The 23,010-nt window shown below is 67.3% G+C and overlaps 3 protein-coding genes across 3 annotated transcripts; 2 read left to right on the forward strand and 1 right to left on the reverse strand.

Moving 5' to 3' along the window:
- Window positions 1-3,306, forward strand: LOC143166959 (interferon regulatory factor 4-like). The gene is made up of 8 exons (XM_076351861.1): window positions 1-200; window positions 700-889; window positions 1,092-1,155; window positions 1,404-1,522; window positions 1,855-1,956; window positions 2,040-2,435; window positions 2,590-2,708; window positions 2,825-3,306. Exons 1-8 carry the CDS (start codon window positions 27-29, stop codon window positions 2,963-2,965), a joined length of 1,305 nt encoding a protein of 434 aa, XP_076207976.1. The 5' UTR covers window positions 1-26; the 3' UTR covers window positions 2,966-3,306.
- A 903-nt stretch (window positions 3,307-4,209) lies between these two features.
- Window positions 4,210-5,661, forward strand: FOXS1 (forkhead box S1). The gene has a single exon (XM_076351856.1). The coding sequence runs from the start codon at window positions 4,251-4,253 to the stop codon at window positions 5,607-5,609; it is 1,359 nt and encodes a 452-aa protein (XP_076207971.1). The 5' UTR covers window positions 4,210-4,250; the 3' UTR covers window positions 5,610-5,661.
- Window positions 5,662-9,003: 3,342 nt separating this feature from the next.
- On the reverse strand, window positions 9,004-18,739 carry MYLK2 (myosin light chain kinase 2). The gene is made up of 13 exons (XM_076351994.1): window positions 18,666-18,739; window positions 18,502-18,581; window positions 15,939-17,485; window positions 15,467-15,795; window positions 14,434-14,539; window positions 14,105-14,198; window positions 13,812-13,921; window positions 13,108-13,249; window positions 12,739-12,809; window positions 12,362-12,490; window positions 11,830-11,982; window positions 11,317-11,449; window positions 9,004-10,802 (listed from the first exon to the last, which is right to left on the reverse strand). Exons 3-13 carry the CDS (start codon window positions 17,426-17,428, stop codon window positions 10,722-10,724), a joined length of 2,838 nt encoding a protein of 945 aa, XP_076208109.1. The 5' UTR covers window positions 17,429-17,485; window positions 18,502-18,581; window positions 18,666-18,739; the 3' UTR covers window positions 9,004-10,721.
- Between the last annotated feature and the right edge of the window lie 4,271 nt (window positions 18,740-23,010).

A 23,010-nucleotide genomic window follows, 5' to 3' on the forward strand; every position in this document is an offset into this window, starting at 1 on the left:
TGGGCCGGGCCGGGCGCGGGGCCGCGATGGCGGAGCCGGGGGCGCCCATGCGGCTGAAGGAGTGGCTGATCGCGCAGATCGACAGCGGCCGGTACCCGGGGCTGCGCTGGGAGAACCGGCACCGGACGCTCTTCCGCATCCCCTGGAAGCACGCGGCCAAGCAGGACTACCGGCAGCAGCAGGACGCCGCGCTCTTCAAGGTACCCCGGGCTCCCCAGGACCCCCGTCCGGCTCCGGGAGCATCCCCGGGGCTCCCCATTGCCCGGCTCCGTGCGCACCCCCAGGAATCCCCACCCGGCTCCATGCGCACCCCCAGGAATCCCCACCCGGCTCCATGCGCACCCCCGGGGCTCCCCGTTGCCTGGCCCTGTGCACTCCCCCGGGACCCCCCCACCCGGCTCCATGCACACCCTCGGGGTTCTCCGCTGCCCAGCTCCGTGCACATCCCTAGGGCCCCCCTAGGACCCCCCACTTGGCTCCATGCGGACCTCTGGGACCCCCCCACCCAGCTCCGTGCGCACCCCTGGGACCCCCTACCATCCTGCTCCCCACAGCCCCCCAGGACACACAGCCCTGGCTCCCCACTGTCCCCCACCCAGCTCCGGTGGACTCATACCTCGGTGGGCCCCCGGAGGACAGCGGAGCAGGGGGCTGGGGCGTGGGCAGCCACCGTAGTGCAGGGCACCCTCTGCCCGGCAGGCTTGGGCCGTCTACAAGGGGAAGTACCACGAGGGGACGGACAAGGCCGACCCCTCCACCTGGAAGACGCGTCTCCGCTGCGCCCTCAACAAGAGCACCGACTTCCAGGAGGTGCCCGAGCGGAGCCAGCTGGACATCTCCGAGCCCTACAAGGTGTACCAGATCGTGTCCGATGGCACCCGGGACACAGGTACATCCCTGCCGTCCCTCCTCCTGCGCCAGACTTGTGGCTGATGCCTGCACCGTGTCTGTATGAGCCCTGTGTCCCACAGACATCACCCTTCCTCCCCCACTCTTCTTCCTCTCTGGGTGTCCTGGGCAGCCAGGCACCTTCCCGGGGGCTGTTCCTGCCATTTGCCGGGGGTTCATCAGGTTTTCCTTGCTCTCCGCAGAGAAGGACGGTGTCATGCGGTCCCCAGCCGGCGAGCATCAACAGGTGAGCCAGCCCCCCTCCCTGTGCCATCCACTGCAGGAGCTGCCTGCGGGCTGGAGAAGGTGCGAGCCCCAAATCCCACCTCGTCTGCCAGCTGCTCCCCTGCCTGCACGCTGCCTGCATCTGTCCCACTGAGCAGCTGGCTCCCCTGAGGGTCCCCTGTGCCACGCAGCTGCCAGACTCAGGCAGGGGATCTGCCAGCACATGGGGTCCTTGGCAGAGGCAGGAGCCAGCTCAGGGCCCCCCGCTGTCGGTTCAGCCCTCACCGTAGCCGCTCTCCTCCCCAGGGCAGCGCCGTGGGGAGTCCGGAGGAGGAAAGCCAGAAGGGCACGATGGAGACGTGCCACGTGTCTCCGCTGCCCCTGCTCTCTGCCCACCCAGCCGAGCGAGGTGAGGAGGGGCCCTGGCAGTGGGATGGGTCTGGGGGCAGGGAGCACGTGCTGCCTGGCAGGCACGACCCCACTCTCCGCAGCCCCGCGCCCCGTCCCTTGTGCAGGCAATGCCCACGAGGATGGAGACCGGGGCTGGGGGCTCCCTCCCTGCCCCAGAGAAGCCAGTTGATCATGCACTTAGGGGCTTTAATGAGGCCCAGTAACGAGCAGCAGCAGTGGGAAGAACCCGGCTGCACACCTGGCCCAGAGGCTGGGGCCAGGATGGCACCCAGGACCCCCTAGGGACAGATGCCCACGTCCCTTTACCACCTCGTCTCTGCCCTGGCCCAGGGTACCACGTGAGGGGAGTCTTCTACGGCTGGAACCCGACCCACGGCCACCTCCTCCCCGGACCCCCGTCCTACCTCCCTGTGGAGGATGTCAACCACTCAGGTAGGAGCTGCGCTGGCCTGGCAGTGCCCTGGGCGGCCCCCCCAGACCGGGCTGCCTGCGAGTTGACCCTCCTCTTGCCCCAGACTGCTGGCTTCACGTCCGCCTCTACTACTGCGACGTGCTGGTGAAGGAGGTCACCACCCGCACGGCTGAGGGCTGCCGCATCACCTCCCGCGCCGTGCCGGCTGATAGCGAGCACCTCTACGGCCCCTCCTGCATGGAGCAGATTGAGTTCCCCCCGCCGCGGGCACTTGGTGGCAGTGGCCGGGTGGCCGGCATGACCGACGTGCTGGAGCGGCTCCTGCCCCACCTGGAGCGCGGCGTGCTGCTGTGGGTAGCGCCCGAGGGGGTCTTCATGAAGCGCCAGTGCCAGGGCAGGGTGTACTGGAACGGGCCACTGGCCCCGCACAGGGACTGGCCCAACAAGCTGGAGAGGGAGAAGACCTACAAGCTGCTGGACACGCAGCAGTTCCTGCAGCGTAAGTGCCCGCCCGCCGCTCCGGGCACACGGCTCTGCTGGCCCCTGCCCCAGGAGACCCCGATCCCCTCGGGAACAGGGGCAGGTCATGCCCCAGTGTGGCTGCTCTGGGCTGTGGGGACGCCGTGTCCCCTGACAGGGCCGGTGTTTTGCAGAGCTGCAGGGGTACCTGAGCCACGGGCAGCCCACGCCGCAGTACCAGATCCACCTGTGCTTCGGGGAGGAGTACCCCACCAGCACCAGGCACCACTTCCAGAAGCTTATCATGGCTCACGTGAGTACGCACCGGGGCTGGTGCTTGCGGCATCCCTGAGCCGGGCACTGGAGTCATCGCGGTCTCGGGGGCACACGGACCTGTGTCCATCCTCCGTCGGCTCTGTGCCTCTGCAGGTGGAGCCGGTTTTCGCGCGGGAGCTCTTCCATCACGCCCAGCGCATGGGGCCGACGCTGCTCCGTGATTCCCCCCAGCCCTGCACCCCCGGCACCTCCAGCCACATTATCCGCATCCTCAAACAGCTCTGCCAGCCCTGAGCCCGGGCAGGTGGGAGGAGAGCCCAGTCGCGACAAAGCCTCGGAGCAGGATGCTCTGCTGCCCCACGGCCCCGCTCTGGCCGTGTTCCCTGAGCTGGCGTGGACGGGGCACTCAGCGCTGCGGGGCTGGACACGGGCGGGCACTGGCCGGGGTAGGTGGACGGCTGCCGCCCCCACGCAGATGCCTGTATTTATTCCCCGGGAGCTGCCAGGAGCCCGCCTGGGTGGGATTTGCTGAGTGCTTGTTTGGTGAGCTGGGGCAGAGCCAGCTCTGTCCTTGCACCTTGCACTGCCAGGACTCACCATTCGCGAACCTTAGAAATAAAGGTTGTGTTTTGGTACTGTTGGCTCCCGTGTGGGGGTCTGGTGCCGGTCCAAGGGGGGCACGGGCAGCTGGGGGAGCCGAGCCCAGGCGGAGCCTCATGCTGTGGGCAAAGCCAGCTCAGCCCCAGCCGTGGGGGACAGTGTGAGCCGACCCCCCTGCCTCTGCCCTGGCTTAAGACCTGACCTGCCCTGGGTCCTGGCCCCTTGGCAGGGGGTGCAGGCAGTGGCGAGGTGCCCGTTAGCTGCTCTGCCGACCCGGCAATGCAGGAGCCTGTCCCAAAGGCACTCACTGCCCGTGCCTCAGTTTCCCCTGGACAGTAGAGTGAGGCGGCTCCTGGGAGGTGGGGGCCGTGCTGCACCCTGGAGGCAACGTCCTGGCTGGGTACGGTGCGGGGACCTGGCACAGAGCAGAGATCTGGCATGGTGCGCAGGATCCGGCCCAACCCCAGGCTGGGGGCGGGGGCCAAGGCACTGGGGTGGGCAGGGGGCGGGTGCGGAGATGAGGGCTGGCAGCAGCCCCAGCCCCACTAGCAGCACCCCGCTCAGCCCCCCGCCATCCCTGGCCGGGGCCCAGCTGCACACCGTGGGCAGGATGAGACCCAAGTCATGGGAACCTCCTGTGGGAAGAGGGGCTGGGGGAGCCGGGGACCATGCCTGGGGCTCGGCTGAGGCCAGCGCTGCCTGCCTCTGCCCTGGGGAGGCCGCGGCTGTGCCAGCCCCGGGGCCGCTGGCTGCTGGCCGCAGGCCTTGGCGGCACGTCCATCCGTCCGTCCGCAGGGACCAGCGCTGGACGGCGGAGCCCTGCTCCGCCCTGGGCGGCCCCGGAGAGGAGGGGCCCGCCGCCCCCTCGCTGGCCGGGCGCGGGAGGCTGGGCCGCCGGCGGGTTTTAACGGGCCGTGCTGGGGCCGTGCGGCAGAGCGGGAGCGGTGGCGGCGCGGGAGGGCTGTGGCTGGCCAGGAGGATGCAGCCGGACCTCCCCGTCGGCGACGCAGCACTGCGCAGCCTGCCAGCCCCCGAGCCGGCCGGCAGCCCCTTCCTTGGCCCCCCGCCGCCCACCGGCCCCGAGGCCACCAAGCCACCCTACAGCTACATCGCCCTCATCACCATGGCCATCCAGAGCGCGCCTGAAAAGCGCATCACGCTCAGCGGCATCTACCGCTACATCATGGGCCGCTTCACCTTCTACCGCGAGAACAAGCAGGGCTGGCAGAACAGCATCCGCCACAACCTCTCCCTTAACGAGTGCTTCGTCAAGGTGCCCCGCGACGACAAGAAGCCGGGCAAGGGAAACTACTGGACGCTCGACCCCGACTGCTACAACATGTTTGAGAACGGCAGCTTCTTGCGGCGCCGCCGGCGCTTCACCAGGAAGAGGGGCCTCCAGGACGCGCCGAGCGCTGAGGGGGATGAGGGGCGCGGGAAGCCCCCCAGGCACCGGGCGCGGGGGCCACCTGTCGCCCCGCTACCCGAGGAGGGGAAGGCAGAGGGGGGCTACGCCCCACCGGCGGCCACGGGGCGCCTGCCGAGCCCCGCCATGCTGCCCGAGTGTGCTGGCATACCGGGGTGCGCCGAGCCCTGCACCCGGCGGCAGCCGCCCAAAGCCAGGCAGCCCTGCCTGTACCTGCCGGACACGCCGCAGCCCAAGGGGCCGTTCTTCGCCCCCCCGGAGAGCCGCCCGCCCAAGGAGACTGTCTTCGGGGGGCTCCCGGCGGCGCTGCAGCTGCCCCGGCCAGGTCAGTACCCGCTGCCCAGCGAGCGACCGGCACCGCACCCTGCCCTGCTGCCCGCCCTGCTGCCCGCCCAGCCCAGGGACCCCCCGCAGGACTCCCCAGCCCTCCCAGGCACCCCCCCGGGGCAGCTGGAGGGCGAGGAGCCGGCCAACCCTGGGCTGGGGCCGGGCCAGCCCTTTGGGCAGGTGCCCCCCGCGTTCCCTGGCACCCTCCTGGGCACGGGCAAGCCCCCCCGGTCCTGCTTCCTGGAAGGGGAGGGCTACGCGCAGCCCCCCCTGCCCATTTTCGGCTCCTTCGGCCGGTCAGGGCCCGAGGCGCTGGGTGGCAGCTACCAGTGCCGGGTGCAGGCGCTGAGCTTCTGCGTGAAGGAGCGGCCGTGCGGCGCAGCGCTGGAGCATCTCCTGGCTGCGGCCCCCCCGGCCCCCGCCACCCCCCGCCAGCCACCCTTTGGGGCCACAGGGCCGCGGGCGGGCGAGCAGAAGGAACCGTGGGGGCCGGGGGGTGCGATCCCACTGCAGGGGAGCAACAGCTACCCTCTGGGGCTGCCCCCTTGCCTCTACCGGACACCCGGCATGTTCTTCTTCGAGTGAGGGACTGGCCCACCCCGGGACACCCCCTCGTCCTGGCACCGAATAAAGCACATTCCCCAACGCTGCCTCTGTGGTCTCTGCACCCCGCTCAGGGTGGGCGGCGGGCAGGGGCGAGCCGGAGACCCTCTGCCCCAGCCCAGGCGCTGGCTGGGGGACATGCGTCCCCAAGGCTATCTGGCGCAGCCCTCACCCCCACTGGCCCCTCCGTCGGCGATCACTGGCTGGATGGTGAGGCTGCGGGGGGACGGGGCATGGCCAGGGTCAGGGCACCCACGTCCAGGTCCTGTGTCCCTGGGAGATGCTGGGGACAAGGTCCTGCTGCAACGCGGGGCCAGGAGCCCCCAAAGCCCTGTCCCGGGGTAGCAGGAGGGAACCTCATCCATGAGGGGCAGGGGGATGCGCTGCGGCAGGAGCAAGCCCCCGCGGAGCCCTGCTGCCGCCTCCCTGCGCCTGGGACCGCTCAAAGTGCCCGGCTTCGCCCCGAGTGCCAGACATGGCACAACCAGCACCAGCCTTGGCGCGTGGCCCTGCTCATGCACCCGCATGGCCCCAGAGAGACACTGGGGAGGAGTGGGGGGCATGGTGTGGGGGGGCTTTGCTCTGGGGGGGACAGGGCTCCCTTCCCTCTCTGTCCCTGCTCAGGGCTGTGCCAGTGCCTGGCCAGGGTCCCACCAGGTCCCTGCAGACACCCCGAGGCCAGGGCACCCTCCCAGAGCCGGGCTGTGCCAGGGGCTGCGGCTGTGATGGGAACGGCTGGGGAAAGTGGATTCCTCCGACCTGAATCACGCCGGGCGGCTGCTGGTGAGGAGGCACCAGCTGAGTCACTGCTGCCGGCACCGGGCTGGGCACGGGGGCCTGCCCTGGCCGGCCAGGCTGGGGGTCACCAGGGCAGCCGGGGGTCCTCACACAGCCCCAGGCTGGGACCTGGCTGCCAGCCCCTTCCTATGCACCGCCGGGACACCCAGGCCAGTGTCTCCGCAGCACCAGAGTGGGGCCAGAGTGATGCTGGCAAAACGGGGGGCTGTGCCCTTGCCTGTGCCCCTGTCCTGGCCACCCCAGACTGGGAGAGGGGGGACCCCACGGCACAGCCAGCCCCAGGGTGGGCGCAGGGGGAGGATGCCGAGCTGGCGGGGGCTTTCCACGCTGCTGTGGGGAGCGGGTTTCTGGCAGAGCCTCCCGGCCCCCCAAGGCCAGCAGGACCCCAGCTTGGCCAGTCCTGAGGGTCTCTGCAGGGGCCGTGTTGGCACCGAGGGACGGCGCTGGCGTCACTCAGGGACCGGGAGCACCGCGGCCGCGTCAGCCCCGTTATCAGCCCCCAGACAGCCACTGCCGGGCCATGGCTGCGTCCCAGCCCCAGACGGGGAGGGGGGGGCCGCCCTTCGTCATCGGGGATGGCCACTCAGCCCTGGGCCTCTCTATTCTCCCTTTTTTTTTCCCCTCCCCAGTGGAAAACAATATTTGAGCGCCTACATCATGCTGGCGTCTCCAGAGCGGCCAGCGGCGAGCGCGGCTGACCTCAGCCCCCTCCTTCGCGCTGTCCCCGGGGGCGTGGGAGGAAGCGAGTGCCGCAGCCGTGCCCAGGGGCCGTCTGGTTCCCACACAGCGTGGCCAGGCCCATCGCCCGCCCCGGCTCCCGCCGCCGCCTGGGAATGCGCGGCCCCAGCCCCACGCGGTGCCCTGGGCTGGGGTCCCTGCGCTGGGAGCAGTGTGGCATCGCGTGGCGCATCCCACTGCCCCCCCCTGCAAGCTGCAGCCCCTGTGGATGGTGACCCCCATCCTGCAGAGCCCGGCTGCCTGCACCACCCCGGGCATGCACACCACGGCCATCTGCTCTCCCGGCGCTCCCCTTCTCTGCGCCCACCCCGGCTCCCATCTCCCGGCTGCGGGCCCACTGCTCTCCCTGCCCTGCCTCCTCCCCAGCTCACTCCCAGCTCGCGGTGGGTGGCCTGGCCCCCGGCCCGCTCGCCCGCTCCCAGCATGGGCCATGCCGCAACCGGGGACTGGGCTGCACCCAGTCACGGGGTGAACCTGCTGCCGCTGCCAGCGGTGCTGCCGGGTGCCGGTGCAGGAGGTCCGCCCGCTCCCCTTCCCTCCCTGCGCTGCCTACAGGGCCCCTTGCTTGTGCAGGCAGGGTGGGTGCCACAGGGACGGGGTGCAGGCAGGGATGGGGAAAGGGTGCTGCTCTGTACGAGTGCTCAAGGCTCCGGGGACAGATGCTGTGGACATATGTGCACGCACCCCAGACTGTGCCGTGTGTCTGTGGGGGTGACGAGGACCCCCCACATGAGGGATGGCACCGGCTGCCGTGGCCTGTGCTGGGCCAGGACCAGCCCTGTCACTGTGCCCATTGGCCCCGGCAGGACCGGTCCCCTCCCCAGGGCTTCAGGGAGCCCTCTCCCGCCCCTCGGCCGGGAGTGCCAGATGGGGCCACAGCTGCTTCCATGAGTGCCGGCCCAGGGGTCCCGATCCTCCAGCCCCGATGGAAGCACGATTGGTGCCCCCGTGGGGTCCCAGGGTGGGAGAGGAGGAGGCTGGAGAAGCCAAACTGGGCTGTGGGGTGGGGGTCCCCCACCCTGGGCTTGGGGCATTGGGATGTGCCGGTGCCCACGCATCCCCGTGCTACAGCCGTGCAGACGCAGGGCTGTGTCCAGGAACCGATCCCCCGGAGTGGCTCGGGGCGCCAGGAGTCTCCGGGGGCGATGGCCCAGCCAGGAGCCCTGCGGGCCACCCTGCGGCGGGGCCCTGCAGCCCCCGTGGCCCGCCGGGGCCGGGGTGATGCACAGCTCCTGGGGCCAGACAGGAAGGAGACGTCACCGCCGCGGAGCGTAACTCAAACCAGATGGGGCTGCGCTGGCTTCCAGGCCCGCAGGGTGGTCACCGACAGGAACCGGTCAAAGGCTGCCGGCAGGAAGCGGCTGGGAGGGACGCCTGCGGCGGGAGCCGGCGTCCGGGCTCGGGCAGCCTTAACTGCTTCGGGGCCAGCTGCAGCACCACAGGGCAGAGGGGCACCAGCCTCCCACCAGCCCTCGCCTGAGCATCCCACCCCACTTGGGCAGATGCTGAAGCCGTGAGGACACCTCTGACCGTCCCTCCCTCCCGCCTTTCCCCCAGCACCCTGGGGTGTTCAGAGACGGTTGCTGCTGCACAGCCACAGGGTGCGGAGACCAGAAGCCCTCGGCACTGCGGGCCACACAGCCCTGCCTGGGACGTACCAGGTGGTCCCCGTCCCCAGCACAGCCAGGGCCCCTCTCTGTCCCTTCTACCCCGGGGACGAGATGCCGCTTCCCATCCTCTCCTCGCTTATCTGCAGCCCTCAGACTGCGGCTGCATGGCCCACGCGGGCAGGAGCAGCGGCCCGGGAGCGGCCGCCCAGGGAAGTGGGGCAGGCGCGGGCTGCGGGCAGACCTGTACATTTATTTACAAGAAGGCAAGAGCTAGGCAGGACTCCGGCATTGGGCAGGGCCCCGCAAGCCATGTCCCCTGCCCGGCGGGGACGAGCCCGAAGCCCCTTCACCTGCTACAGCTGGTGCGGCTGGGGGGCCAGTGCCTCCCCCCGTCTCTCCCCAGGGTTTTTCCAGCAGGCGCAGAGGGCACAGGTGGCCCCGGAGCAAACACACAGCCCTGGCTCCGGGGGGGCTCGGCCACAGCGAAAGCCAAAGGGGAGGGCAGAGGGAGCCTGGGACCCCCCCCCACCAGCCCTCCATCCACTCCCACAGCAGACAAGGCTGGAAGCTGCGAAGCCCAGGGATGCCCATCCTTCGGCAGCACCAGGGATCCCCGAGGGGCACAGGCAGAGGGGAAGGGGGTCAGGGCAAGGCAGAGGAGTGGGGGCAGCACCCGCCTCCCACAGCCCAGCAGGTCCTGGGGAGCCCCCGCACATGGTGGGGTGAGCTGGCGGCCGCAGCCGCCGACCGGCAGTTCCTGTGTGTTGGTGGTCGGGGCTGGAGCGATGCTCGCGGGAGCGGGGGAGCGCGGTCCAGCTGCTCTACATTAGGACGCCTCGCTCATCTTGATCTGGCGGGGACGGGTGAAGCAGAGGTTGTGTTTTTCCCCCGCTGGCAGAGCTGAAGGGCAGGGAGGGCAGGAGGAACACAAAGCCTCCTTCTTCCCTCGCTGGCTCCCAGCTGGGGATGCTGCTGGAAGCATACTCGCCGCTTCCTCCCTTCCTGTGCGAGCAGCAGCTTGAGGCCAGCTCCACTCCTGCGCGCCCGGCCAGCCAGGGAGGAAGCGCTTCGGCCTCGGCTCCAGTGCCAAAGCGCCAGGGTTGGGGGTCCACGCCTGCCTTCCAGCATCCCCAGGCCGAGCCACAGTGCTGGGAAGGGAGGTTGGGCAGCTCAGGGTCCAGTGACAGCGAAGGCAGGGCAGAGCTACAGCATTTACAAGGCAGAGCACGCAAGTCTTGGGTCCAAGGTAGCGGCAAGCGTGCAGGGCGGCCCAGGCAGCGGGGCTCATGCCGGGCCAGCCTTTCTCCTCCAAGGCCATGGGAAGTAAGCGCGAGCAGAACAGAGATGCTGTGGGTCGAGCATCGCGCAGCTGGGCCAGGGATGAGATCGGAAACCACCGCTCAGGAGGAGCCTCGCAGTCCGAGGAAATCCAGATGGGAGAATTGGCTCAATGGGAATGGGGAGGGCTGGAGCCCCGGGAGCCCAGGAGGGCGCTGCCGGCATCCCCAGCAGCAGGTCCCCGGTGCAGCAATGCCACCCGGGGTGGGACGAGCTCAGCAGAGGGGCTCCGCAGCGGCGGGTGCAGGCAAGGATCCTGGTGGGGTCCTGGCCCCTGTGCAGTCCCTGCAGCCGCTGGGTGCCGAGGCAGGGCGCAGCCCCAGGGGACGCAGCAGAGCAGCACCCGTGGTGGCGGTGGCGTGGGGCACAGAGCAGGGGTGCAGCGCACACCGCAGTGGCGCAGGGTCCAGAGCAGCCATCTGGCAGCAGCATGGGCAGGGAGGGGGCTGCGTGGCTCCAGCCCCTGGACCCCACGGTGGGAGGTGGGCAGGGGCCCACCCCAGCGAGGTCCTGCTGCCTTCCAGAAGCAAGACTGACATGGGACCCTCTCAAGTGGTTTCTCTCTGGCCTTGACTGACACGTGGCTCAGGCTCCCCTCGGGAGCCCCCGCTCAGACATCCAGCGCCGTCAGTGACCCTGAGCTGGTGATCTTCTTGAAGCGGTTGGCGGCACACACCCCGATGAAGTTTTTCTGTAAAGGGGAAGAGGAGAGATGCTCATCCTACCGGGAGGGCTGTGACTCCGGAGGCTGAGCCAGACCCCGCTCCCAGGGCTGGTGAGGAGCTGGGCTGGGGAGCAGGCAGCCGCCCGGGCAGGGGGCCAGGCTGCACGGGAGGGGAGCACAGGGCAGGGGGAGGTGCAGGGCTGATGCTGGGGATCATCCCCTACACTGTCCTGACACCACTCCTGCCCCTAAAAGGTGCTCTTGGGATTGGCTCAGGGGAGGCCACCACACAGGGACCTATGCTTGACGGGGGTCCCACCTCGGGGGCACCCACGCAAGAACCCTGGTGCTGGGGAGCCCTTCCTCCAGGCTCAGGGGTCCCCAGCTCTTGTGTCCCAGCTGCCAGCAGCACAGTGAGACAGAGCCATCCTCCACGTCCCAGATGCCATCTGCCAGGATGGGCAGCGGCTGCCAGCCCCCCTGCCAGCTCCCCCAGACGGCATTGACCCTCCTCCCTGAGCCAGCCCCGCACCCCACGCACCTTCCAGCGCCGCCGCATGACGTATTTCTTTAGCAGCACCTGGGACTTGAGCCGGCGGTTGCAGCGCTTGGCCTTTTCTGCCAGGTTGTTGAGCCAGGGATGCTGCAGGCACTGGCCGGCGCTCATCCGGGCGCTGGGGGTGAGAGGAGCCCAGGTCACCCCTGCTCGAGCCCCTCTGCCCCAGCCACCCCCTTCTCCAGCCGCCCAAGAGCCCCAAAACCCCAGAAACCTGCAGGGGAAGAATCAGCCAGAGGGATGTGCCCAGGGACCAGTGGGGCTGGGCAGGACCCCAAGTAGCATGTCCTGCTTGGGGCAGGAGACCCTGGAGGGACACGGGGCTCTGCTGGGGACAGCCAGCAGCCAGACCAGGGCCCTGTGAGGCTCATTTGGCACAGGACATCAGGGGATGCTGCTGGTCCCGGTGTAGAGGGCAGTGCGTGGTACCCAAGGGCTGGGCATGCAGCTCTGGGGACGTCCACCCCAGGACCCCCACGGCCACTGCCGGCCTCGCACCTCTTCTGCTTGATGATGAGGTTTGAGACAAAGTCCTTGGCCTCGTCAGAGACGCTCTCGAAGGTCTCCTCGTCGAAGTACCAGTTGGCAGCCAGGACGTTGTTGAGCGTCTCGGTGTCATTGTCACCCAAGAAGGGGGAGAGGCCGCTGAGCCTGGGGGTGCAGAGGGGTGAGGAGCCGGGTGCCCTCGGGCTGCGGCACCTCCAAAACCCCCCTGGAATGGAGCCAATCTGGCTGGGGCTGCCCTGGGGAGCAAGGCGGGGCAGCCCCGAGAAGGGAGGCAGCGTGCGGCTGCTGGGACCATGCTGCGCTCCTGCCTGCACGCGTGGGCACAGACACTCCCTGACCCCACTCGTGGCCCCCCCCCCCGGCCCCCAGCCCCACCTGCCCATCTCCCCGTCCAGCACCCTCCACCAGCCCACCAAGCATCTGGGTGCCTGGGGCACATGTGCGGCTTGGCGACGGCTCAGTGCCCAGGGGGGGCTCTGCCCCAGCACGGCGCTGGCTGTGGCCCCGCGCAGCCCTGACGTACAGCATGTAGGTGATGACGCCCATGCTCCACATGTCCGTGGAGTAGGAGACCTGCTCGTAGTTGACCACCTCGGGAGAGAGGAATTCGGGGGTGCCAAAGTTCACCTTCAGCTTCTCCTGGGGGTTGTACCTGCAGCCAGGGGGGGGGCAAGTCAGCAGGAGGGAGACAGGCTGCTCCCCCAAACCACTGTCCCCCTCCCAGCAGGTGCTGCCCTCCCCAACCCTCCCGTGCCAGCCAGGGAGAGCTGGGGCCAGAGCCATGGCCAAAGCCACAGCCCAGAGCGGGTCCCAGGGCTCCCAGCACCCTGAGGGCGTGCGGGGTCAAAGGGTGGAAGGGGGACAGGGAGGAGGGACGGAGTCGAGGGGGGAAGACAGCACCTTCGAGCCAGGCCAAAGTCGATGATCTTCACCATGTGCCCAGTGGCAGCGACGCAGAGGATGTTCTCGGGCTGTGGGGACAGGGAAACCATTGCCCCACCGCCGACGGGGGATGTCCCCAGCGCGTGGGTCTGGCAGCCCACGGGTCCTGTGGCTGACCCACACCGGAGTGATAGTGACTTGCAGGCATCCCTCCCATGGCTGGCCGGTGTCGGGGACACGCTGCCCTCACGAGCACGGCAGGGCTCAGGTCAGCATGCAGCGCTCCCCACTTTGGTGGCTGCAAATACCTGCTGCCCCCCCCACACCCCGGCGTTCCCCCGCCCCGCAAGCAGCAGCCGGCCCTTGCCGCCACTCCCGGCCCCGCACCTTGAGGTCGAGGTGGAGGACGCGCATGTGGTGCATGAAGCGGATGCCCTCGCAGATCTGCCGGACGAACACCATGCAGTCTACCTCTGTCAGGTGATAGTCGTCATCGACGATCCGCTCGAAGAGCTCGCCGCCCTCCACACTGCGTGGGGACGGACCGCAGGGTCACCCGGGGCTCCCTGCCCCATGCCACCCTCCTGTGAAGCCCCAGAGCTGCTCTGGGGACCCTCAGCCCAGCCCCACCGTGGAGATGTTGGTGTAGAAGCTGAGCAGAGCCACGGTGGGATGCATGTGTGCTGGGATTAGACACCCCCCTCAAGGCAGGCACAGGGGGGGGTTACCCCAAAACACCCCAGCTCCCCCAGGGTTTGTAGAGCAGAAGAGCCGCAGCACAGCCCCATCCTCCCTGGAGCAAGCGGGCAAGAGGAAAAGGAGCTGGGAAGGACTTGGGTCATCTCCATCCTCAGCGCAGCCTCCATAGAAGGAGATGCTGTCCTGGCCAGGCAGAGCCGGGGCTGCCTCCGAGCCCAGCGTGAGATGAGGAGGTGCCCGAGAGGGGATGGGTGAGGTGAGGGACTTTCCCTGGGGCCAACCCCTTCTGCTTGGCGAGGGGCTGGCACATCCGCTCCATCGCTACAGCACCCCCTGCCTCGGTGCCCCTCACCCAGGCATCAGGCCCCACGCGGCACTACCCTGGCACTCACAACTCCATGAAGAGGATGATCTCCCGGGGGGTCTCGATGGCATCGTAGAGCTGGACGAGGTTGTGGTGGTTCAGCTGGTTCATCACGTCGATCTCCAGCAGCACCATCTCCTGCAGAATGAGCCCCATGGCAGTGCAGGGTGTCAGCCCTAGCCGAGCCACCGGCACGGGGACAGGCTGTGTCACAGCACCGGGGACACACCGGGCATGACACCGCCACCCACCACCTTAGCGATGCCGCTTGCCGGTGGCACCGTGGCCAGGAGGAGCCCCCCACCCCGGCATCAGCCAGACCTTGTCCTTGGCACCGTGCTTCCGGATCACTTTGGCCGCCAGCTTGAGCCCCGTCTGCTTTTCTGTGCACGTGTGGACTTCACCGAATTTGCCCCTGGGGAGGGAGGGAGAGATGCCAATGCCATCAGCTGCCCAGGCTGCTGGAGCCCCCACGCTGCTCTGGGGTGCTGCCCCATGCTCCCCTCCGCACCCATCCTGCCCGAGGCACCAACCCATCGTGGCAAGAAAAGTCCCATTGACCCGGGACCATTGCCCAAGGCTGGACGGCAGCTCGGGGCCGCGCTGGGGGAAAGCCAGGTGTCCCGCGCCCTCCCGGGGCCCCTCCTTACCCTCCCAGGATCTCCTTGGAGCTGAGACTGAACTGGGAGCTGACGCTGGCAGACCGCAGGGTGACTATACGGTGCGCGAAGGGCGCCGGCGGTGGAGGGACGTCATCTGCCCAGAGAGGAGGGCTGGGGTGAGAAGGGGAACCGCCCGGCTGGGAGACCCCACCACTGGGCACCCCGGGGTGCCCCAGGCTGGGAGTGCACCCCGGTGCAGGGTGAAGGCAGGCACCCAGTGGCGCGGCCCAGCCAAGCCTGTGGGTGCAGGATGCGGCCAGGTACTGAGGTACCTGGCTGCTAATCAGGATCTCCTGGCTGCCTGCTGCACCAGAGGATGCAGCATCCCCCGACGGGTCCCTCGCCACTGCCCACAGCATCGCCCTGCTGCATGGCACCCTGCTGCACGGCACCCTGCTGCACGGCACCCACCCCGCTGCATGGCCCCTCGCAGGATCCCACCATCCCGCGTGTCACGCTCGCCCTCTCCAGGCCACGCTGCTGTGTGTCACCCCCTCCAGGCCACCACCCCTCCACCCCACTGCGTCCTGTTCGCCCTCCTAGGACAGACCCCACGCACGGTGCACCCCACGCACCCGGTCCCCGGCCACCCTTCCCCACACGAGGGCAGGAGCCAGCCTCACAGGGAGCCCCACGAGCACCCGCTGCCCCCAGGCTGGGCACAGCCCCCCAAGCCCTGCCATCCCCGCAAGGGCAGCGGTGCAGGACACAGGGACACGCTGTCCCCTGCCACCGGCCAGGCAGCGGCTGTCACTCCCCAGGCTCCTCTTCCTCCCGGGCAGCCCCGGCCACGGGGACCGTGCCAGGCTGTGGCCGGAGGAGCCTGGGGAGGGGACACGACACATTTAGCCCTGTTTACAGTGGAAACAGGAGCTCGAAGGCCACCGGGCAGGCGACAAGCCAAGAGCATGAGCCGGCAGCATGGGAGGGCAGTGCAGGCAGGGCTGCAGGGGAACCCTGGGCTGCCGCCCCACAGAGGGTCCCAGGGTGCGAGGACAAGGCAGGCAGCACACAGCCTTACCCAGTATCTCGAAAGGGTCTTCCTTCCCAAAATCGGGGGTGAGGTAGGGGCTGGGGGGTGGCTCTGCCTCCGTCGAGGAGGGTTGCCCCCCGGGGCCAGGCTGCTCTGTGGCCCCAGTAGGATCCGTGGGCTGCCCTGTGGCACTGGGCAATGTCCTCTCCCGTGGGGTGCCAGGGCTCCCCATGGGGATGGGGGGCTCTGGGGGCTGCAGGTCCCCCAGGGCTCGCGGGGCAGGGCGAGGCTCTGCCGGACCCTCTCTCAGCTCTGCCACCATGACCTCCTCCGGTATCATCTCCATCACCGCTGCCTCCACCCAGGGCTGCTCCTCCCTGGAAGCAGGAGCAGGAGATGAGCAGAGCCCAGCCAGCAGCCCCCACCCCCCGAGACCGGCGCCCACCTCTGCCCAGAGGGACCCCGGGCTCCTCGGGGAGCAGCGAGGGGAGGGGACCCCATCCCAGGAGGGTGCGGGTACCTTTGGCAGGCGGCTGGGCAGCTCAGGCTCTGCAGCAGAGCCGGGCGCTGGAGCCTGGGGCCCCTCGGCTGCTGCTGCTTGTCCGCCTCCTTCGCCATTGCTGCTTTCTCCCCTTCACCCTGAGCCTTCGCAGCAGGCACAGCCGCCACCTCTGCGGGCTCCTTGCCTCCATGCCCAGCCTCTGCTGCAGCTGGGGGGGGTTCCACCTTTGCAGCTTTCTTCCCTCCATCCTGCATCTTTGCAGCAGTCGGGGCTTTCTCCTTTGCAGGCTCTTTGCTTCCATCTTGAGGCTTCTTTGCAGCTGGCGTTTTCTCAGCATTTGCAGCTTTCTTCCCTCCATCCTGCACCTTTGCAGCAGTTGGGGCCTTCTCCTTTGCAGGCTCTTCTTTGCTTCCACCTTGAGACTTCTTTGCAACTGGCGTTTTCTCAGCCTTTGCTGCTGCCTTCTCTCCATCCTGAGCCTTCGCAGCAGCTGGGGCCTTCTCCTTTGCAGAAGCTGCGGCTTTCTCCTTTACAGGCTCCTCTTTGCCTCCATCTTGAGCCTTTTTTGCAGCTGGAGCTTTTTCTGCCTTTGCCACTTTATTCTCTCCATCCTGAGCCTTTACAGCAGCTGGAGCCTTCTCCTTTACAGGCTTTTTATCAGCTAGGGTTTTCTCTGCCTTTGCAGCTTTCTTCCCTCCATCCTGAGCTTTTGTAGCAGCCGGGACCTTCTCCTTTGCAGCAGTCGTAGTTTTCTCCTTTGCAGGCTCTTCTTTGCCTCCACCCCGAGCCTGTGCTGCAGCCAAGGCTGTCTCCTCTGCAGGTTTTGCCTTCCCTCCTTCAGACTCTGCTGCAGCCAGAGCCTTCTCCTCCATGGGCTCTGCTTTCCCACCACACTCAGCCTCTAACCCACCAGAGGCTTGCCCCTTCTTGGGCTTGTCCTTCCCTCCGTCCTGGGCCTCTACTACAGCCCGGCCCTTCCCTTCCTTGCGTGCTGCCTGCCCTCCTTCAGGCTCTCCTGCAGCTGGAGCCTTCTCCTTCCCAGGCTCATCTTTCCCTCCATCCTGAGCCTTGGCAGCAGCCAGCACCTTCTCCTCTGAAGATGCTGCCTGCCCTCCATTGTGCTGCGCAGCTGAAGCCTCCTCTGCCGGCGCTGCCTTCCTTCCATCCCCGGGCTCTGGAGCGGTCGGGGCCGTCTCCCCCGCTGGCTCTGCCTTCGCTCCTCTGGCCTCTCCCGCAGCCTTCTCCTTCCCAGGCTCTGCCTGTCCCCCATCCTGAGCCGCAGCGGCAGCCAGAGCCTTCTCCTGCCCAGGCTCATCCTTCCCTTCATCCTGCGCCCCGGTGGCAGCCGGCACCGTCCCCTCCGTGGGTGCTGCCTTCCTCCCTTGGGGCTGGGCAGCCCGCAGAGCTTCTGGGACCGGCTGGGTTGTGCTGCCATCTGCTTTGGGGGTGGCTGTGCCACCAGCCCCCCCAGTGCCGGGCGTGCTGCCCGCCCTGCTGCCCTGCTCCATGAGGACTCTCCAGGCAGGAGGCGTCTGCCCTGCGGTGCTCCTGGTTCGACGAGGCTCCTAGGGGAGAGAAGACAGAAGCTGAGGGGTCCCCAGACCCGATGCCCCGCAGAGGGGCACGGTGGGACGCAGGCAGCAGCTCTGCTTCTGCAGAAGAGGGGTGAGCTGCTGCCACCCAGACGGGAGCCATGCCCCTGCAGCCCGGCCGGTGGCACCGAGCCGGGGGCCCCACGTGGCTGCCGGTCCCTGCACCATCCCATTGTGCCCCGGTATCTACTCGGCAGTGACCGATCGATTGCGTGACGCTGGCACCTGTCGCTGCCACGGGGCCTCCAGCGTGCAAACAGCCAGCACAGCCAGGGTACCAATTTAAGGCCATATCCCCCCCCCCCCCCCACGGTGGGACAGGAGACGGCGGCTCCGGCCCCAGGCTGGTGGGGTGGGGATCAGGCGAGGTGAGCATCCCCTGGCACGGCCCCACCACTGCCCACCCCAAACCGCACAGGCAGGTCCAGCCACGCAGGCAGAGCCCTGTCTTCTGCTCGGGGGCCCCGCGGACCCCCGGCCCTAGCAGCCGCCAGCACTGCCCGTCCCCCTGCCTGGTGGTGACCACAGCTCCTGCGTGAGCGGTCCCCACCAAGGGGACCTGTTGGTGCCTGCATACCTGCGCGGGCTGCCAGCACGAGCTGCCACTCCTTCCCCTCCAGCCCAGCACCCGATCCCCAAATACCTGCTCTGCTCTGGGCTCCGCTGCCCGTCCCCCTCCCCTCACCCTGTCCCAAAACACCCCCCTGCACAGCCTGCACAACTGTCCAGAGGCTGGGACAGCCCAGCCCCAGAATAAACCCGCCAGCAACCATCCCAGTAAGAGGGGAGTCGCTTGCTGGTCTTACTGGAACAGGAGCTGTGGCAGAGCAGTCTCTGGCCGAGCGGTCCCACAGCTCAGCACGGGGAGCCCGCGGGGACGGAGGCGTTCCTCCCAGGGCTGGGGGCTCTGGTCTCCCCAGTACACCCCACCGCCATGCCCCGAGCGGGCGGCCATGGGGAGACACCCCCCCCCCCCCCAGCCCCTTTACCTGGGTCCGGGTGCAGAGGGCAGTCAGGAGGGCAGCATCTGCACTGTGGCAGCGCCTGGAGGGAGCAGCCTCTTCTATGCCTGGTGTAACGGAGCCGGATTAGTGCGGGCAGAGGAGGATCCTTTACAGCAGCAGGAGCCATCCCGCTTCGCCTTTCCCAGCACCTGTCACTGCTGGAGCCCGTTCAAAGGACACGCCACTCTTCCCTGTCCCCTGCGGGCCGGGGACGCGCAGACACGGTGCAGGGGATGGAACCGCCTCCTGCCCCAGCACGGCACCGCAGGGAGGGCTGGCACCGGCCACAGCAGCACCTCATAAACATCCCATGGGGGTGGCCTGGCCGAGCCGGACACGGTCCAAGTGGCCAAGCGCTTCCAAGGCGCCCACAGGTGACACAAGGCAGCTACTGGCCACCCCATGGGGACGGTGGCCGGGAGCAGCCAGTGACGGTGCCAGCCCCCCCCCCCCGTGCCGCTGAGCTGTGGCCAGCTCTGCCCACCGGTGCCAGCCCTTGGGGAGCGCAGCTCCGAAGGACCCTGCACTCTGTGAGCGCGATGTGGCACCTGAGGGCACCGCCGCCGGTCCCTGAAGCAGAAGGGACAGCAGCTGGGAACCGGGCACTGGCCAGGGGCTGCAGCCTCCTTTGGGAACCAGTTGAAAAACTCATTTCCTGCAAAATGAAGTGTTTTCTTTCCCTGATCCCCAAAACAAAGGAGCTGGGGGCTCCCGGAGGGGTCAGGCTGTGCATGGGTGCTGCACGGGCGTCGCCACCCCCTGCTGAAGGTGCAGCGCATGCTGCCGGGGTGCTGCACCCCAGGGCACAGCCTCAGGGACTGTGCAGAGCTGAACCCGGGCATGGAAAACCCCTGGGGAGAAGGGGACCGTGGGCTGCACCGTGCCAGGGGCTGCAGAAGCCACAGGCAGAGCTGGGCAAGGGCACGGCCCGGCCATGCAGGGTCCTGGAGCCAATGGATTCCCAAGGGCTACGCCAGGTTTTCGCCTGGTCCCCCACCCAGCAGAGCCCCGTTTACATTAAATCTTTGAACCTTAAGGTGAGGAAAGCCTTGCTCACCAAGGGAGCACAGACAGCCGCCCGCTGCTCAGGTTTCTGCTGGGTGCGGAGGCAGGCGGGGGGGGGTTTGCAGGAGGAACCCCTGGTAACTGGACCCAGCCCTCCCCAGCCAGCGCTGCCAGGCAAAAGCACTCCAATAATACCAACTATCAAAAACCCAGGACATCCGTTTATCATGTCAGGGCAGCAGGAACACCAGCACAGGGTGGAGGAGGAAGGGCTTGGCCCCTCACCCACAGCTGGTGCTCCTTTTTTTTCGGGGGGGGGGGGATAGGGGACAGGGGAGGTCCAAGCTCAGTGACAGGCAATAAAGCACTGAGAGCAACTCCCAGCAAGAGAAAAAGAGATGGCAGAGGCTGCTGGGGGTCAGGCAGCTGCCCCACACCAGGCATCCTCCTGGACCTGCTCCCCATCACTCCTCGCTACCCCAGCCGGGCACGGGCACCCTGCTCCTCTGTGGGGCTCCGCCAGCAGCTGGGCAGGACAAGGCAGCAAAGGGCCAAGCGCTGGTGCTTGCTGGGGGAGCAGGGCTCTCCCCAAGGCCGGGCACCCCCAGGGAGGCTGAGATTACCACAGGCTCCCCCAGCCTCAGTCCCTGCCAGCTGATGGCCAGGTCTCTCCTCCCAAGCTCTCCGTCCTGCGGCCACGTGGAGCTCAAGTCCTGCCAGACACCAAGCCCGGCTTCTCCCACATGGGCCTCACGCACAGCTGAGCTGAGCCGAGGCCACCAACACAGGCAGCAGCATCAGCATCCCAGGAGCAGCAGTCACCTTGCCCGCAGCACCTCCCAGGAGGATGCAACGCTGCCAGGCAGGGGAAGGGACGGTGCTGCTCCACCTTGTCAAATCCCAGCTCCCAGCGAGTCACCAGCTTCTGTGTACCATGGGCTGAGGTCAGGCTTTGCCAGAGGAGCTGTGGCTCACACGTAGCATCAAGAGCGAGACATGCCAGGATGAGGACACAGCCATCCCCACCATCGCAGAGGTGCTGCCTGCCTGCCCCGGCCTTGGGCAGCTGCTGGGGGGGAGCACAAAGGCCCCAGGGCATCGCGCAGCAATAAGCGGGCAGCAGGGCGGGCAGGACTGGAGTCCTTCTTACTGCTGCAGAGGAGACCACCAGCGAGCAGTGCGGGGGGGGGGGGGGGGGTGGGGGGGGGGGTGGGGAGGTTCCCCCTCAAGCCCTTCCCCTGCCACGGGCAGGAGCCCAAGCCCAAGGCCGGTACATGCCTCGCCTGCGGGAGAGATGCTGCTCTCACCTCAGGTGGCGGCTGGAGAGCAGAGGAACGAGCCAGTGCTTGCCTTGATCGCAGCACTGCACAAAGGAGCCTTCCCACCTCCTTCGCGGCTGCAGCCTCCGGCAGTGGCTTGCAGCCCTGCCGGGCAGGCAGCTCACAGGAAAGGTTTAAGCTAAGGAGAAAGTGAAACTCATGGCTGGAGCTACCTCCTCTGGATCCCAGCTAGCCCTGACAGCAAAACCAGCAGCCCCTCAGCAGCGGTAGGTTGGCAGAAGCATCTCAGGCACCCACCACCACCACCTCAACGCAAGAGCAACACTTGCTCAGCTGGACGCAGCCAGAGGCTCCTGAGCAGACACTGGGCTCTCCCACTCTGGCCTTCGCAGCTCAGATGTGTGGCTTCAGCGAGCCCGGCTCCATGCTTGAGCTGTCGAGTGTCCCTCTTCCCAAGACCAGGGGCAGGACCTGGAACGTGATAAGAACCAACAGGGGTCACGGAGGAGTAGGCACACCAGGGGTGCCGATGCAGTCATGTACGTGCAGAGGTTGGAGCATCACTGGCATCCGCAGCTCTCGGGGACCATGGCACCTGTGCTGCCCACTCCTGGCAGCCACCACTCCCATGGTGAGCGGGAGTCCCCCCAACTCAGCCTCCGCAGGGCACGCCTGCATGAATAACTGGCTAGATGTCGTGCCTCGGGCAGTGGGGACTGCCCACCGACTGTCGTCGCCAACGTACAGTTTGGAATTGCCTCTCCCCTCCTCCGGCTGAGGGCTGCCAGGCACCTGGAGGCCACCGATGTCACTTCAGGCACGCGCTGCCACCGCTCCACCAGCCTTCAACTCTGCACCATCCCGGCAAGCCTCGGGTGGAAGGAGCGCATCCACTCACAAGGCAGGGGAGCAGGAGCCCACGCGCCGCAGCCGTGCCCTGCAGCCCCCTTGGACCGGTTGGCGCAGTGGAAGCTGGAATAAAATTCTCCAAGGAGAGCAGGAGTGCCTGCCTGGAAGCCGGCCAGCCTAACCGGGGCGCTTGCAATCTTACACGCTCACTGAGAGTCAGGGTTGGTGTCCGGGCACGAAGCCTTGGGACAAGGCGAGGAAGCAAAGCTCTGAGAGCGGGCACTGCGGTGCTGGGGAGCCATAGAAATGGTTCTCCAAAGGAGGCGTGTGTGAAGGATGAGCGTCCTACGGTTTGGCACCATTACAAAACAAAATTAATTTGTGGGCAAAGGGAAATAAGCTGAAAACAGTCCCCTCGCAAGAAAGATTGGTAGTATTGAAGGGCAATAGCTGCTGCCCACCAGGATTTCGGATGCCTTGGTCTAAAAAAAACCTATACCCAATGAGCAGCATGGTGCTCCAGGTCTCTGCAGAGCACAGAAGCAAACCAACCACCACCAAGGTTTCTCAGGCTGGGGTGGTTTTGTGGTTTGGTTTCTTTTTTTTTTTCCCTCCCCATTCAGGAACTTGAGCCAGAGCCTACGTTGGCTGCAGCTGGAAAACAGCCTGTCCTGGGGATATCTGGCAAAGCATCAAGCACGCCAGTTCCCTAGCTACGCGGTTGTCACAACTTTGGCAGCACACTTTAACCTTTATGCTTTTCACGGGTAAAGAGAGGCTCTCTGCACAGCCAAGCCCTGCCCGTTCTCCAGGAAACCCTACACCCCGTCTAAATCGAGCGGCAGGGCAGGCGAGAACAACATCCCCGACCTGAATCCCAGCCGTGCCACTGTAACACAAGCCAGCCAGCCCGCCCCGGTGGGGACCAACCCGGGCACGCGGTCGAGCAGCTTAACTGCTTCCATCAGCACCCAGGACTTCCCCGGACCAGCTGCCACCGTGTCGTGACAGGTCCCATCAAGGTGATGGGGAAAGACAAGGAAAAAAAAAAAATCCCAACATCATTAAAAGAGCTTCCAGAGCTACACAGCATCTCAAGGACAGCAACGCGGCGGCCAGCAGCCACACCAGGGAGCACCGAACGCAGATCTGGATCATCAGGACCTGCCCACGCGCAGGCTGTCCTTGCCAGCTTCATGCCAGGCCACGCTGGCAGCCGGCAAGGTATGCCAGCAGAGAGGCCAGCGAGAACCAAAGCTGCGGTTTTGAGAGCAGCATCAAGACTTTTCAGAAGAATCTCATTCACCATCTAATAAGATCTTGCAACTCTCAGCTACCCTTCAACATAAAAGTCCAGAAA

The sequence above is a fragment of the Aptenodytes patagonicus genome, chromosome 14 (assembly GCF_965638725.1).
Source record: "Aptenodytes patagonicus chromosome 14, bAptPat1.pri.cur, whole genome shotgun sequence".
Taxonomy (NCBI): domain Eukaryota; kingdom Metazoa; phylum Chordata; class Aves; order Sphenisciformes; family Spheniscidae; genus Aptenodytes; species Aptenodytes patagonicus.

Bases quoted from the DNA above. Each gene is read 5' to 3' on its own strand.
- MYLK2 (XM_076351994.1), bottom strand. From the start codon at position 17,428: ATGGAGCAGGGCAGCAGGGCGGGCAGCACGCCCGGCACTGGGGGGGCT. The intron at 12,491-12,738 runs GTGCTGTCTTCC...CCCTGGCTGCAG, and splicing joins GACTTTGGCCTGGCTCGAAG to GTACAACCCCCAGGAGAAGC. The intron at 10,803-11,316 runs GTGCGTGGGGTG...TCCCCTTTACAG, and splicing joins TCATGCGGCGGCGCTGGAAG to AAAAACTTCATCGGGGTGTG.
- LOC143166959 (XM_076351861.1), top strand. From the start codon at position 27: ATGGCGGAGCCGGGGGCGCCCATGCGGCTGAAGGAGTGGCTGATCGCG. The intron at 1,523-1,854 runs GTGAGGAGGGGC...GCCCTGGCCCAG, and splicing joins TGCCCACCCAGCCGAGCGAG to GGTACCACGTGAGGGGAGTC. The intron at 2,709-2,824 runs GTGAGTACGCAC...GTGCCTCTGCAG, and splicing joins AGAAGCTTATCATGGCTCAC to GTGGAGCCGGTTTTCGCGCG.
- FOXS1 (XM_076351856.1), top strand. From the start codon at position 4,251: ATGCAGCCGGACCTCCCCGTCGGCGACGCAGCACTGCGCAGCCTGCCA.